At 33.1% G+C, this 14,690-nt stretch overlaps 1 protein-coding gene across 1 annotated transcript in view; it reads right to left on the minus strand.

Annotated features, from left to right (window-relative positions):
- Positions 1-314: 314 nt before the first annotated feature.
- The window catches only part of NAALADL2 (N-acetylated alpha-linked acidic dipeptidase like 2), a gene marked incomplete at its 5' end in the record, with an annotated part of 708,847 nt that continues 694,471 nt past the window's right edge, over positions 315-14,690 (minus strand). Inside the window, one exon of the mRNA XM_019627205.1 lies at positions 315-3,875. Within this exon, the coding sequence (XP_019482750.1) occupies positions 3,677-3,875 (199 nt within the window). The remainder of the gene's footprint in view (positions 3,876-14,690) is intronic.

Below are 14,690 nucleotides of genomic sequence, written 5' to 3' on the forward strand. Positions count from 1 at the left end.
TTATTAGCTGTAGAACTTTGGACAACTCACTTAACCAAGTTTCCTCCTTTTTAAAAAAAAAAATAGATTGTTGTGGGGTTTCAATTAGTAAAAACAAATATGTGCAAAAGTCTAGAACAATGCCTGACATGTAGCAGGCACAGATATTAGCACTATCTGCATCCTTTCTTAGAGAAATACAATGGTTATTCTCTCTCTCTCATTCCCTCTCTCTCTCTCTCTCTCTCTCTCTCTCTCTCTCTCTCTCTCTCTCTCTCTCTTTATGGTGCTATTAATAGCAAAGCTTTAGGTACCTCTTGTTTCTGTGACTCTTCAATTATTTTAAAACTATATACTGTCAAGTGACGTTTTCTTAGGACCTGGGTATATGTTAGAAATTCTTAAACTTCAGTGTTTATAATGGTCATCTGGGGAATCTTCCTGAAGATGAAGATCCCTAGGCCTTACTCCCCAAATCCACATTTGAGAAAAATTGATTCAGATTGCTGATTTAATACTGCATTTAAAAATACTCTCATAAAAGCATTTAACTCAATGTCTTCCTTGCTGACCTGTGGTCTCATGGAGAAACTCTCCCCACTCCCCCTGCCCCCAAGCACCCAGTCCTTTGCCTGGATTCCCTGGCACAGGTTTGTTGGTCAGGTACAGAGAATGTAACCAGTCAGAGAATGAGTTAGTCCTTAACTAAAGCAGTGATTCCAGCCCATACAGCATTTGATAGAATGGATGGTTGCATAGGATGTACTGAAAAAGATTATTTATAACCATAACACCTCAGGGAGAGAGCTGGATTTACTGCTTGAGAAAGCAGAGAAGCTTAAATTCCAGTAGTTCTTTTGCTGCTACTCAGATATGTGACCATAGCCAAGTCTCTTAATCACTTTGGCTTCAGTTACTGCTCCATTCAGTTATCTGATGGAGGTGATGATGCTTACCCTGGCTGAAGGTAACATCCCAGGGCTTAGATCAGGATGTCTCTTAGGCTTCCTTTTGACTCCAGAATCTATGCTTTTTCACAAAGGGAAGCATCCCATGTGTAACTTTCCTGAACCCGAGTACCGGTGGTATGCCTTTGCCACATTTTCTTGGCAGAATAGACATTTATGATTTATTATGTCTTGACACAGTTCTATGTATAAAGGATTATGAGAATTATCAGACACTCAAGATATCTCAGCAACAATTGAAACCTACTACTACTTCACCCAAAACACTTGTTATTAACTTGCATAGTATTTTATTTACTTAGCTCTATTGGGGAAAAAATTAATCATATAAATTTGGAGGAACCCTGAGATAATGAGACCATAGCAGTAATATTCCTAGTTAAGAGGTTTGTTGCAGTCAAAGATGTAAAACTGCATCCATAGAGCTGGTGGACATTATTAGTTGCTTCACATAATCTCTTCAATAGACTAATAAAAACATGTTAGTCCACAGTTAACTTCAGTTTTCAAATATCAAATACCATGTAATTTAGAAGTGAACAATACACAGTACTGAGGTTTTAATTTGTGCATGTGGTTTCCCTAGGTACACAATCATTAAACAAAAATGTACAAACAAAAATATTTTGTGCTTTCAAAGCTCTTACAGACAAAAGGAGTGAATTTAACTAGAATTTTGTTCTAAAATGATAAACTACCAAACTGATACTTATTTATCTTTGCTTTAACTTCAACTCAAAGTGAAAAAAAAATGGAATTAACACATTAAAGCCTGATTAAATATTTAAGATCCTTTGGTAAAAGGTATTCTATTCTTTGTCCAACACATGTCTGTATGTGTATTCCCACCTCTTTCTTGCTAAAGCTGAGGTATGCAGGAGCCTGGTCTTCTTAGCTCTTCTCTATAGACACTGCTCAACATGGCAAATGCGTTCAAACACACAACTATATTGGTTACAAGGAGAAAAAGAAGAAGAAGAAGAAAAAGTAAGGTAGTTTCATTTATCATGTAAAAATATGTGCACACAAGCAATTCAGGTGAAAATGGATTTCTGCTCGAATTATCCAGCTAATTTCCTCAATTTTCTTCTTTGCTTTGAGCATACAAATTTATGGTAAGACCATCTGGCCCTTATGAATCAATCAGTCAATACTGATTAATTCCTTCCCCTCAACTTTAAGTTCCTTTAAGCTAAGATTAGGTTCATGCTCACCCATGATGAAAAGCAAAGACTTAGACATACAAGGAGCTGTCTGTAAGTTGCTCTGGAGGTATATCATAGAGAAGTGTTTGAATGTCATGTTGAGCAGAGGAAAAAAATCACGTGAAATATTCTGAAGATACATTGCCTAAGGGGATTTGCTTTATCCACTATTAGAAAAAAAGATATCAAATCAATTTCTAAGGGCAAGCTAAAAGTTTAAACTGTCACCTAACAGAATTATTGGGTTTCCAGGAATAAGGAATGCCAGGACCATTCAATGACAATGTCAGTATGAAATGTTTCCATTTCCTCATGAAAGAAGAATTGAAGTGTGGGAAAGAAATGTTCTTATAGTAACACTATCTTATCTGCATGAAATTTAGAATGTGAATATTATCTACATTTTCATCTTAGTCACAATTATGAATAAAGAAGGAAAAAAATATCAAAAGTTTCCCCATAGAATTAAGAAGCTTTTTTTTTATTGAATAAAACAACTATTTCTTTCATAGGAAGTCCTTTTTGTCAGTGGCAGAAGTAGCAATTTACTGCTTTTTAAGACATTTGGGGTTTTCAAAGAAAAAACTTTGCTACTTTCCTGTGGAAATTATATGGTATTCTGTGAAAAGTGCCTTACAGCAAAGAGTTTCAGAAAAGATACAAGAAGGAAGAGCAATGTGAGATGCTTTCATTTTAGAGTAGCTCTGTTTCAGTGCTTCCAAAAGAAACAACACTCGAAGAAATAGGAAATATTTTCTCCCTCATAAAACATATATCACTTCTGAAACTTTTACAAAATCAACTGAAGCAAATTAGAGGTTTCAAAGCTAGTCACCTCATAAGTTGTTAGGAAAAAAAAATTGCATTTAAATTGCTCTATACAGCTACCTTGAGATATTTCCCTGGAATGTTTATGGCTCTTTTTTCATTAATACTTAAAAAAATACAATTTCATAACCAGTGTATTACTACATCTAGTTGTGTTATGAACAGGCACTTCATTTCATAAAAAAGAAACATTCAAAGTGGTTTTGGTCAACCAATTGTTCAGTCAGAATACTTGAATTCTTCATATTGAATAGTTAATAGTGAAGTTAATCTGAAACCATATCAACTCTCCATTTCTATTACAGAAACTAGGTCATTAATAGCTCTAAGATAGGGAACAACTTCTGTTCCTATGTATTTTATCCATAGGAGCAAAGATTGTCCAAAACTTCTTGGAACTTTCCCCCAAATATTTTATATATATAAAAATACAGCAGATTTCTTTTTAATAGATAAATCTTAAGCATTATTTCAATAACTTGCTTTTACATATTCAGAAATGCAGATATAAGAAAATATTACATGTGCAAAATGCTCTGTCTATATGTCCATTAAAAAATACAATGTGATATCATAGTTTTAGATTTATATAAAAAGCCATTGGGGGAAAAAGTCTTCGATGTCTGAAAATCTGGTTGGATTAGAGCTTTTGCTTGAGGAATTGTAAACAAACTTCTTAAAATGCTGAGAGTTTTCTCAGTTCTTTCCAACCAAGACACTCTCGAACACATCAAGTCCTGCTTTGAAGTAAACCTGAGCTGAATTAATGCTGTGCAACACCTCTGACAAGGCTTCTTGAAGGGTCTCATTGGATGTAAGTGACTTGCAGTGCTCCCAGGCCTCCAGGAGTATTGAGAACTGGCTTGTCTTCTCATCAAGGTGATACAGGATGTTTCTAAAAAGGAATATGAAATGTGTAAATGGTTTATGAACAATGCCATTTTCATATCAAACATTGGAATGACTATTTCCAGTGATGTTTGTAATAGATGGAGTTATAAAATTAGAATACCATTTTTCAACCTCTAATAAAATATGATGTAGACATTGATCATCAAAAGTTTCCCATAGTGATGAGAGAGATAACCAGACATTATGTGCCTCCTAACTACTTTAGCAAAAAATTTTTGCTAAAAAAAAAGGAAGAAATCTTATAAAGCTTCTAAATCTAATTGCTAATAAATACAAGCAACAGAGACATATGTAAATGATAAGATACCAGAGTGCATCGTCCACAAAATACAGACTGTGGGAAATGCTATAGGACACAGGATCCACTTTATTCAACAAACACATTACAATAAAAAAAAAATAGGTGAAGGGGGAACCTCTAGACCAGGATTTCTTATCCTTGTGCTACTGACATTTGGGGTTGGATAATCCTTTATTATGGCAGCTGTCCTGTGAATTGTAGGGTATTTAGCAGTATCTCTGGCTTCTACTAGATACCAGTAGCACCCCTCCTTTAATTGTGTTCAATCACTTTGGGCTGCTATAACAGAATATCATAGACTGGGTAACTTAAACAACAGATATTTATTTTTCACAGTTCAAAATGCTAGAAATTCGAGACCAGGGTCCCAGCATAGTCCTGATCACCAGGGATCTTGGCGAGAGGACTCTTCCTCATTATTGCCTCACATGGCCTTCCTTGGTACATTCAGAGAGAGAGAGAGAGAGAGAGAGAGAGAGAGAGAGAGAGAGCTCTCCTGTGTTTTCTCTTTTTCTAAAGGTATTACCCATCATGAGGGCCCATACACTTCCAAAGGCTCCACCTCCAAATACCATCACATTGGGATTAGGGTTTTATCATATGTATTTTAGGAGAATACAAACATTTAGTCTATCACAGTTATAAGAACCATAAATTTCTTCAGACTGTCAAAATTGTCTATTACAGGGCAAAATTGCCCTCAATTAAGAAATATGGCTTTAGACTGGACGAAACATATCAACCAATCACAAAGTATAGGTTTTACTAGGTCTTTATTCAAACTCTTTAAAAAATGAGAAGTTGTGCAAAATTGAATACTAATTGAAGATCTGTTAATATTATGGAATTGTTTATGTTTTAGGTGTGATCATGGTACCAGTACATTTTCAGAAAGTGTTTTTACCTTCTAGAAATGCATACAGTAATATTTGTAAATGAAAGGTTATCACGTCAGGGATTTGCTTCAAAGTATTTGGGAGGACAAGGAGAGTGGAGCTATGGACAGAGTAGTGGAGCAAGATTGATCATTAGCTAATAATTGTTAAAATTGAATAATGGGATTCACTGTACTATTCTTTATTCTTTTGTACATATTTAATATTTAGAATATCGTCTTCTCATAAGTGTGGAATGCGTAATAAGATGATGTCCTGAAATTTATCCAAATTCCTAAGAAAGAGGAATTTGGCCTTGGGCAAATTTAATGAGGTTACTTTTATTCGTTGATAGATAGAAGGAGGTGCATTTTGGCAGAAACATATGGATTATTTCATTATTTGACTTTTTTCCAACCCAAATTAGCTGAAATAGCTGAGATTCCATGACTTAATAAAAGAGACAGATACATAAGTCAAATACAGTTGTCTAATTGTCATATTAGAAATGTAAAGTCTGGTGATAACAGATAAAAATTTGCCACTGGGAAAGGTCAGAAAAAAGTTCATAATGGAGAATATTTGAATTTCATCATGAAGGATAATGGGAATTAAAAGTTACAAATGTTTGGGGAAGGAAAGAAGCTAGAAAGTAGAGACAGCATCCCACATAGGAAGAATAGCGTCTGTGAAGGTTTGAATTTATGAAACAACTTGGTGTTCTCAGTGGATCAATGTCAGTGTTTCTTCATAACCAGAGTGCGAGGCAAAACTGGTCAGGTATAGATGACCCAGGAGAGCAATCCATGGTCACGTCACACAGGCCCTCCCATACCAAGCTAAGGAGATTATACTTTTTCTTATGGACAATACGAAACCAGAGAAACCAGAGAAAGGTTTTAAATGAGAGAGAACGGTTATAGATTTTGTTTTGGAATAATTGATTGGTTGTAAAATAAAGTCTGGAGAATGACTTGGCCCAGGTGAAAGGTCACAAAGATGGGAGTTGCACAGTGATAGTGAAGTTTCAGAAGATGGAGTAAGGGCCACAATATACGATTTCATTGATTTATACTTTTCCCTAGCACTATCCTCAGTTTTATATGGAGTTTTAGGTCATCTGTTTCTATCTCATCAAGGCTCTTTTGCCTCAGGCTCTCCTGAGCATCTCTATCTGTCCTCTGGTGGTGAAAGGGCCCTGGAGTCTACTAATCACACATGCCAGCACCCTGTAAGTCATCTGTTTTCCTTACATTCCCAGCTGTTAACTGATGAAATTCACTTCATCTTTCCAGTGTATTTTCTTCTCTGTTGTGGGACCCTGATCCCTATGTTTTCAAGGATATGCTATGACATTATGTAAGGCAGGGTTGAGAGATATGTCACTTTTCTTATCACGGCTAATTCAGTGATGTGAATAGAGGAGGTCTTCAATCATGGTGATTTAATTTATTTAAACTTTTATCAGGCTTAGTTTAGTGTTGGGAACTTAGTAGATCCTTGATAATACCAGTGTAAATTACATAATTTCAGGGTATTTTGCATTATAAGCAATGACTAATTTAAGAACAACAGACATGTCTTAAAAAATTCATTTGACAATGGGTACATGGTGAGTGTCAGTAAGGTGCAAGATCCTTAAACTTAGAGGTGATTTCATTGATTTTTGCCCCCCCCAAAAACAGTTTATTTTAAAAGGGAACTATCCCCAATATTCCAATATCATTGATCTTTGTGCCTATGAGTAAACCTGGCATTGCATGAATTAAATAGAGCAATGAAAGAAAGATACTCTCCAGGTTGCAAATGTTCTTGAATTCAGCTATACACTTTACATTAAGAAATATATATTTCCTGGATATGGAAGGGGGAAAAAAAAGTACTCCAAATGGAGTGGTAAGTGGGTCATAAGTAATGCTCTGGCCATCAGCTGTACTCTGAGAAAAAATTAAATCTACTTCCAGAAGTAGAACACTCTTCAAAATAGAGATTTCCTTTCTGCTATTCTCACATTATTCATAAAATTAAAGAGATTTTCAGAAGCCATTCAAACATGCTAACATAATCAAATAAGCAATTCTATATCTATGTACATATACATATGTATATATGTGTTTATGTGTAAAAGTTGTTTTGATTATATCAAAATGACTTAAAATAAGTCATGGGAGTTTCTCTAAATATTAGTTTTATATCATTAAAAAGGAAAATATGAAAGAAACCAAATAATACAGTGAAAGCTTGACACAACCATAGAATTTTCCCAAAAGGAGAGAAAGCTACCTCAAATAGTTGCATGTATTCTCTCCTACATGACTGTACCTACACAAAATTTACTTTTTTCATGTTAACATCATCTTTCCTAATTTTCATTTAAAAAAAAGGTGGGGAGTTGGTTTTTAGTGTCAGGATACCGATCAAACATGTTTAAATTCATAGTGAACCATATAATCAAATATATGTAATTATGGAAAAAATGGTTTAGTAATTAAAGTACTTTGAAGGTAAAAAATGTTTAAAATATATATTTCATTATTCAATCTTTTAAAAAATATCCCTTTTAGACAACCAATTTACCAATAAGAATAACTAAATTAGTATAGTAACTATATTAAATCATCTTTAACAATATTTATAATTTTGAATTCTCCCCCTCCACTTGATCTGTTTCATGTCTAATTATAAATCATTTCATAGCAAATATATTTCTAGAATTTAAGAGTGCAATAGACATTTTCAAAAGCTGTACCAAATACTTCCATTCCCTGAGGGCATATTGCTCAGCAAGCTGACAAATAAAAATATAATCTTTGTTATCCAGGACTGCCCCTTAAATGAATTGTAATAGTGTTATTAAAATATTATGGGGAACATGTTTAATGATTTTCAGGAAGCTATAGTGACTTTTCTACATTTTCAAAACCCACTGGCATGAAATACATTCCTATCTAACATTCTATGGTTATTAAATGTTAAATGTTATTAATATTATTAATATTCTATTTAGTGATCAGATAATATTAATAAAACATGCTCATAAAGGTTACAGGATTAATCCCTCAATGACAATTCATTTAAGCATGAGCTCAGTCTCTAATATATGCATATAAAATTTCAACCATCACTACTATAAAATATCTAGAAGAGAGATAAAATAGAAGAATAAAAATACATCTTAAAAAGAATGTTTAGGTATAAAGAACAAGAAATATGATTATTGCTTTTTTTTAAACTGGAAAGCAATACATAATTTCTTAAAGATCAATGAAATGGAGTCTGTAGTGTGACAACATTTACTTTTTCTAACTAGTAAGCAACACAGTAACATATTTTTAAAATGACTGTAAACAAACCATGTGAATAGAAATGAATCCTTTTTGGTTTGTGAAATTCTACAAGGAGCTAAACACATTTTCCATATGCTACATGATTCAAGTAGTAGGCTGTGGCAAGCTATTATGTAACATAAACACTCATATCCATTTCTACCCAAATTGGATACAAATCAGAATAAAATCACAGATACTAAGATTCTAGTTGAAAATAAGCAAGTAGAATTTTTCATCATAATTTAAGAGAAAAACCTTCATTTGGGGTAGCTGCTGATATAACTTAAGTTAGTTGATCTTTAATTAAAATAGAAGCTTTTCACCTTGATAGATTTCTTTACTTAAAACAAAATGGGTATAACAAAAGTATTTTCTTTAAATTTTCATGAAAAGGATAATTTATCCTATTCATTTTCAGAAGTAGCTCATCTTTTCCTATTTCTCTTTTGTGTACTAAAAACTATTTAGCTTCCTGCTTACATAAAATATATTTCTGTATTTAGAGCCCTTTTCCTTATTATTTTCATTTTGAGTGGAAGAAAAAAAGACAAACCCCAGCCATATTTTTACATTTCGTCACATATATTTCCATATATTACTTAATTCTGAGAACTTTCTTACATATTCAATCATTAACACTAAGTACTCGAGAATCATTCCTGGGAAGCAAAACAATCATTGTACCATTTTTTTTGACATACAAATACTTCCTGTCTTTTAAAATATTTCAATTAGATCAATGCTTCCAATGAAAGTTTCTAAGCCCAAACTCTTTATATTCCTATGTAATGTCACCAAAATTGAACCTCATTTAAATGGAGGTAAAATTTCTAAAATATGTACTATATCAGAGTACCAAATGTGTCTCTGCTTCTCGATTATGGACCCGCATTTTTCAGACTAGGGAAGACTGGAAATGAACCACTAGGTAGTCAAAAGGCATATTGCTGGCAGAAAAGAAAAGAAAAACAGGTGGAAAGAAAGTGAGGAAATACACTTGAAGAATTTCCTAATCAAGGACCTTTTTCAACCACAAGGAATTATATTCCTTAGTGAACCACTCCTGGTCTTACACACACCTGCTTTAGTACAATTCAGAAGTTTCCTTGCAGAAAGAATGGACTGTGTTATCAATTCAATAAATCGCCATTCTATTTGCATATACACAGCATGCATCTCAGTATGCCATGTAGAAGCATCACACCTAATTAAAATATTATTTAATAGAAATCATTTTAATAGTTATCATGTTTAAAATAACATTAATTCCACCCTCATGCCTATCTTCCCTCATCGGTAGTAATTTGGATCTTATAAATGTAATTCATACAGTCATCCTGACCCACACAAAACACAAAGAGACTACTAAAAGGAAAATGTAATACATTATTGATGACACTAATGAAATTACAACACACATCACTCATTTTAATGGGTCTGTTTCAATGACACATCACGGTGACCAAGAAAGAGCAGCACCAAATTCAGAAACCTAATTAATAATTCCCGGCAGCATCGGTGAAGGAGATGAAGCGTCTCTACTCAACTGACAAATCTTTTCCACTCAGCTAAAGCAAAGGAATACTGAAGAAAATGAATTTTGAAACAAAGGTGTCTAAAGTCTTCATGAGTCATTTCCTTGTGTGTGAATTAGCAAATTAATGATGGAAATGATGACTCTCTTTCAAGTGTTCCTTCTTATATTCATAAACGGGCACAGGACATCACCCATTCTAAACTTGAATTAACATTCGTTATACCCCATGTTGAGAAATTCCTAAGTGCAATCACACTGAATAATGTCATGTCTTTCAAAACTGACTGGATATACATGCTGAATGCAGAGGAAAAAGGCCAGCTCAATTTTTTACAATCATTGCTAACTCTTTTTAGGGATTATCTAAATATATTACATAGTTAAAGTGGATAACTATATTTACATCAACATTAGAAAAGATTATTTGATACTATGTCCATGAGAAGTCACAATATATATGGCTATACTATGTATAGTACAGATTTTCAGCTAAATTTGAATTTGGTCTACACTAGCAAAAGCATAATGAGAATTAAGACCGTTGTTGATAGTGTCAAGCCATAAACTCACTCTGCAGACACCTCTGAGGCAAAAAGACATGTGTGGTAGATTGTTTGCAAAAATGGCTACCACGTTCTCCCTGTATGCAGGCCAGTTAAAAATATGACTCTGCAGCTCTTTTTATAAAGAGATGGAATCTATTTCCCAACTTCTTGAATCTGGTTTGGCTTTAATATTTGCTTTGACCAATAAATTGTGGCATGCTCGTATGTTCTGAGCCTATGCCTTAAAAAGTCTTGGCATTTTCCTCCCTTTCTTTGGAACCTTGCCAAGCCGCGACATGAGCCGTCCTGTATTTAGTCTGCTAGAGACAGAGAGAACACAAGCTGCAGGGAGGAGCTACTCAGCTGACGCCTTCTTATCTAGGAGCCCCAAGCCAAGTTGGCAGGAGAAGCGCCTGTTGCAGACATAAACACAGCCAAGAGATATCTAATCTAACTGGACTAGACCAGAAGAATCACTAGCTGAGTCCAGCCTAGATGGCCATATTAAAGAATTATGAACAGAGTATATAGTTACTTTAAGCCACTAAATTCCGGGATGATTTTCAATGGAAGACGATTGATATAATTTGGTAGTTTTTCTTTCCCGTGGGAAAGAAAGGACTTATGTTGCTATAGGCATCAGTTCTCTCTTTTCTATTCATATCGTTGATACAGCACAATCGATTATGTGGATGTGACAGTTCTTTAAAAGACTGGATAAATTCAGAATACACTTTTGGAAAACTGTGCCAAACAGTCCTCATGAAGCAGGCATTACAAAGTTACGATATTTATGTTGATTCACTAGAAGTTTATAAATGTGTTTGTAGTGCTAGGTGGGGTTTTACCATTAAACAGAAAAATGAGTCTCTCCCTCCCTCCCTCCCTCCCTCCCTCCCTCCCTTCTTTCTTCCTTCCTTTCTTTCTTTCTTTCTTTCTTTCTTTCTTTCTTTCTTTCTTTCTTTCTTTCTTTCTTTCGTTCTTTCGTTCTTTCGTTCTTTCTTCTTTCTTCTTTTTTTCCAGTATGGATCATCTTACTGAGTTACAGGACATGAAATGGATAAAATGATTGATTCTGCCTGTTCCTATTATGAGTACATATAAAATACAACAGAGAACAGTAGACAGAGTATACAACTGTATTGTATATAGTTAATGTCTCAAGACTTCTGAGTCCATCTAACTACATTTTTCCTCAAGAGAAGTTTACTGAGAAAGAGAATATATTTAAGATATTCAAGGCAGGATCCTTTTGAAATCACAATGCTTGATGATTTATCAGCAGAGAAAAATTTCTATTTCTATACTCAAAACTTTCCACTAAATCAAAGAGGGACACAAAAATCAGACAAAAAAAATTACACAATCTTTAGCACCTTGCAGAATTTGATAAGATGGTGATACAGTTGACTGCTTTTTATTCATACTCATGTAATTTTCTTGTTTTTCTTTCAATTTCATCATTGCTGTTTTCTTTCATCTTACCTCTAACTACGTATATGACCTAAATTGCAATATTTTGGAAACTTTTTTTCTTCACTTATTTGGAACTCATTTTCTTTTGGTATTTCAGTTTCTAGTCATCAGCAGGTAGGATCTGTCACCTTCCAAGGACAACTTTATTTGAATAGTCTATAGGCATTTGACAATTAACAGCATTTCCTTTAATCTGTACCCCAAATATTTGCATTGTTCTATCCTTACCTCATTACCTTTAGTAAACAGCAGTGGTAAAGTCACAATACCTAACAAAATTCAGCTTTTAAAAAAAAATTATTTTCTGATCCCACTAACAAAAAGGATGTGAGCTATTTGTTTTGAAAAGTTCACTCTAAAGGCAAAAGTTTATAGCCTAGGCTGTGTCTATTTAAACAAAGTGAGTAATTGAGTCAATATCGACCCTTTTTTGCTTTATTCTACTCAACAGCACTTATTAAATATCTAATTTAAGTAAGTCATTCTGTTAGGTATTCAGGGATAGAAAGCTTGACAGTCTACATTGAAAGTACATAATGAATAAATTAGAATATTATTGTAATGTGTGTCTATATAATGCATTTAGAAAATTACATGGTATATAATTATTTAATTTTATATTTTACAAAACTTTTCACTTTATTGTATTCCGTGTATATATATTAGAAAATACCGTTTTGTAATAAGTGTTTTTGCATATCTTGTCTCTGTAACTGTGTCATTTACCTTATGTGCATACAGTACAATAGTCTGTAAATATTCTATACTGTTTGTGAGTAAAGCTCCAGGAGTAGATCCTAATGATATCAATTTAACTTCACTCATCTGATTCCAATTGACATAATATTGATTTAGACAACACAGTCCTAATTAAGTCAGAATAATTATTTAACCAAATTGATTATTTCAGCAATGGGCATATGACCAAATCTTGGAAATGAAATTTATGAGAGGCTTTCTGCAGGATTCTAAAAGCAGTAGTTTCTTGTTTTTCTGAGACAACCATTGAAAGCTAATCATTTTTCTCCTTTAGAATAGTATGGGTCACAGATATAAAATCTGTAAATGCTCTAGCCATCTTTTTTCCAATAGGAAAAAAATCAGCCTTAATATTACATCATGGAAGGCAGAACAGAAAGACAGAAAGAAACATGTTTGGTCATATGATAGAGATGGTGAGTCAAATCAATATAAACTCAGTTCTTCCTCTTGACTTTCAAATATGTGAGTCAAGCTACTTGACTCTTTTAAGCCAGTTTGAGTAGGGTATTATGCTACTTTCAATCAAATGTACCCACATATATAATACTTATTGACTATATAGTTATTAACTACACCTGTATTTTCCTTAGTAACTATAGGTATTTGCTTTTGACCAGACAAATTTAGATAATCTATTTAGTTGACATTTCAAAATGGCTGCCTTGAGGTAATAACTGTATGATTTCTCTTGAATAGCAAGAATTGTTACACATGTTAACTTACTAAACATTCACTTTTAAAATTTGACAAAAATAATGTTTTAAAGGCACTATCTGATGCTTCTTAGGTGAGTAAATTTTCTCACAACTCATTTGAGTATTACTATCTGTGACTATTTTTGCTAGCATAAGAAAATAAAATGTTGTGGTTATACCTATAAACAAATGGATACATATACAATTTACTAAGCAAATTAGAAATAAGAACTAAAATCATCTTATTTTAGAAGTCCTATTAATTTTTTTCCAAATATAAGTACTGGATAGGCATTTTCTATTAATTATATTGAAGTTTATTGTAAAAAAAATGCAGAACAAGCATTTGACAAATTAAATATCCATTTGTGATAAAAACTCTCAAATAAACAGGTATAGAGGGAATGCACAGATGTATCTCAACATAATAAAGGTCACAAATGAAAAACCCACAGCTAACATCATATTCATTGGTGAAAAACTGAAAGCTTTTCTGTAAGTTTTGATCAAGACAAAGTGTCAACTCTTGCCACTTTAATTCAACACAGTATTGGCAGTCCTATCCAGAACAGTTAGGTAAGAAAAATATATAAAAGACATCCAAATTGGAAAGGAAGAAGTAAAACATTCACTATTTGCAGATGACATGGTATTATATATACAAAACACTAAAGAATCCATCAAAAAACCTTTAGGACTAATAAATTCAGTAAAGTTTCAGGGTACAAAATCAATACATAAAAATCTGCTGCATTTTTTAATGCTAATAATGAACTATCAGAAAGAGAAATTAAAACAATACCATATACAATTATATCAACTAGGAATAAAATACCTAGGAATAAATTTAACCAAGGAGGTAAAAGATCTATATATTGAAAACTACAATGCATTAATAAAACAAATTAAAGAAACACAAATAAATGGAAAGAAATTCCATGCTCATGAATTGGAAGGATTAATATTGTTAAAATGCCCATATTACACAAGCAATATACAGATTTAGTATGATCCCTATCGAAATTTCCAATGATATTTTTACAGAAGTAGAACAAATAATCCTAAAACGTGTATGGAACCACAAAATACCTCACATACCAAAGCAATTTTGAGAAAGAAAAAGCTGAAAGCATCATGTCCCCTGATTTCAAACTATTGATGTATTATAATACTATAGTAATTAAAAGAGTATGGTATTGACATAAAAACTGACACATAGATCAATGGAACAGAATAAAAGGCCCAGAAGGAAAACAAAAAACAAAGAAACAAAAAAAA

Source organism: Hipposideros armiger, unplaced genomic scaffold, assembly GCF_001890085.2.
Source record: "Hipposideros armiger isolate ML-2016 unplaced genomic scaffold, ASM189008v1 scaffold_723, whole genome shotgun sequence".
Lineage (NCBI taxonomy): Eukaryota > Metazoa > Chordata > Mammalia > Chiroptera > Hipposideridae > Hipposideros > Hipposideros armiger.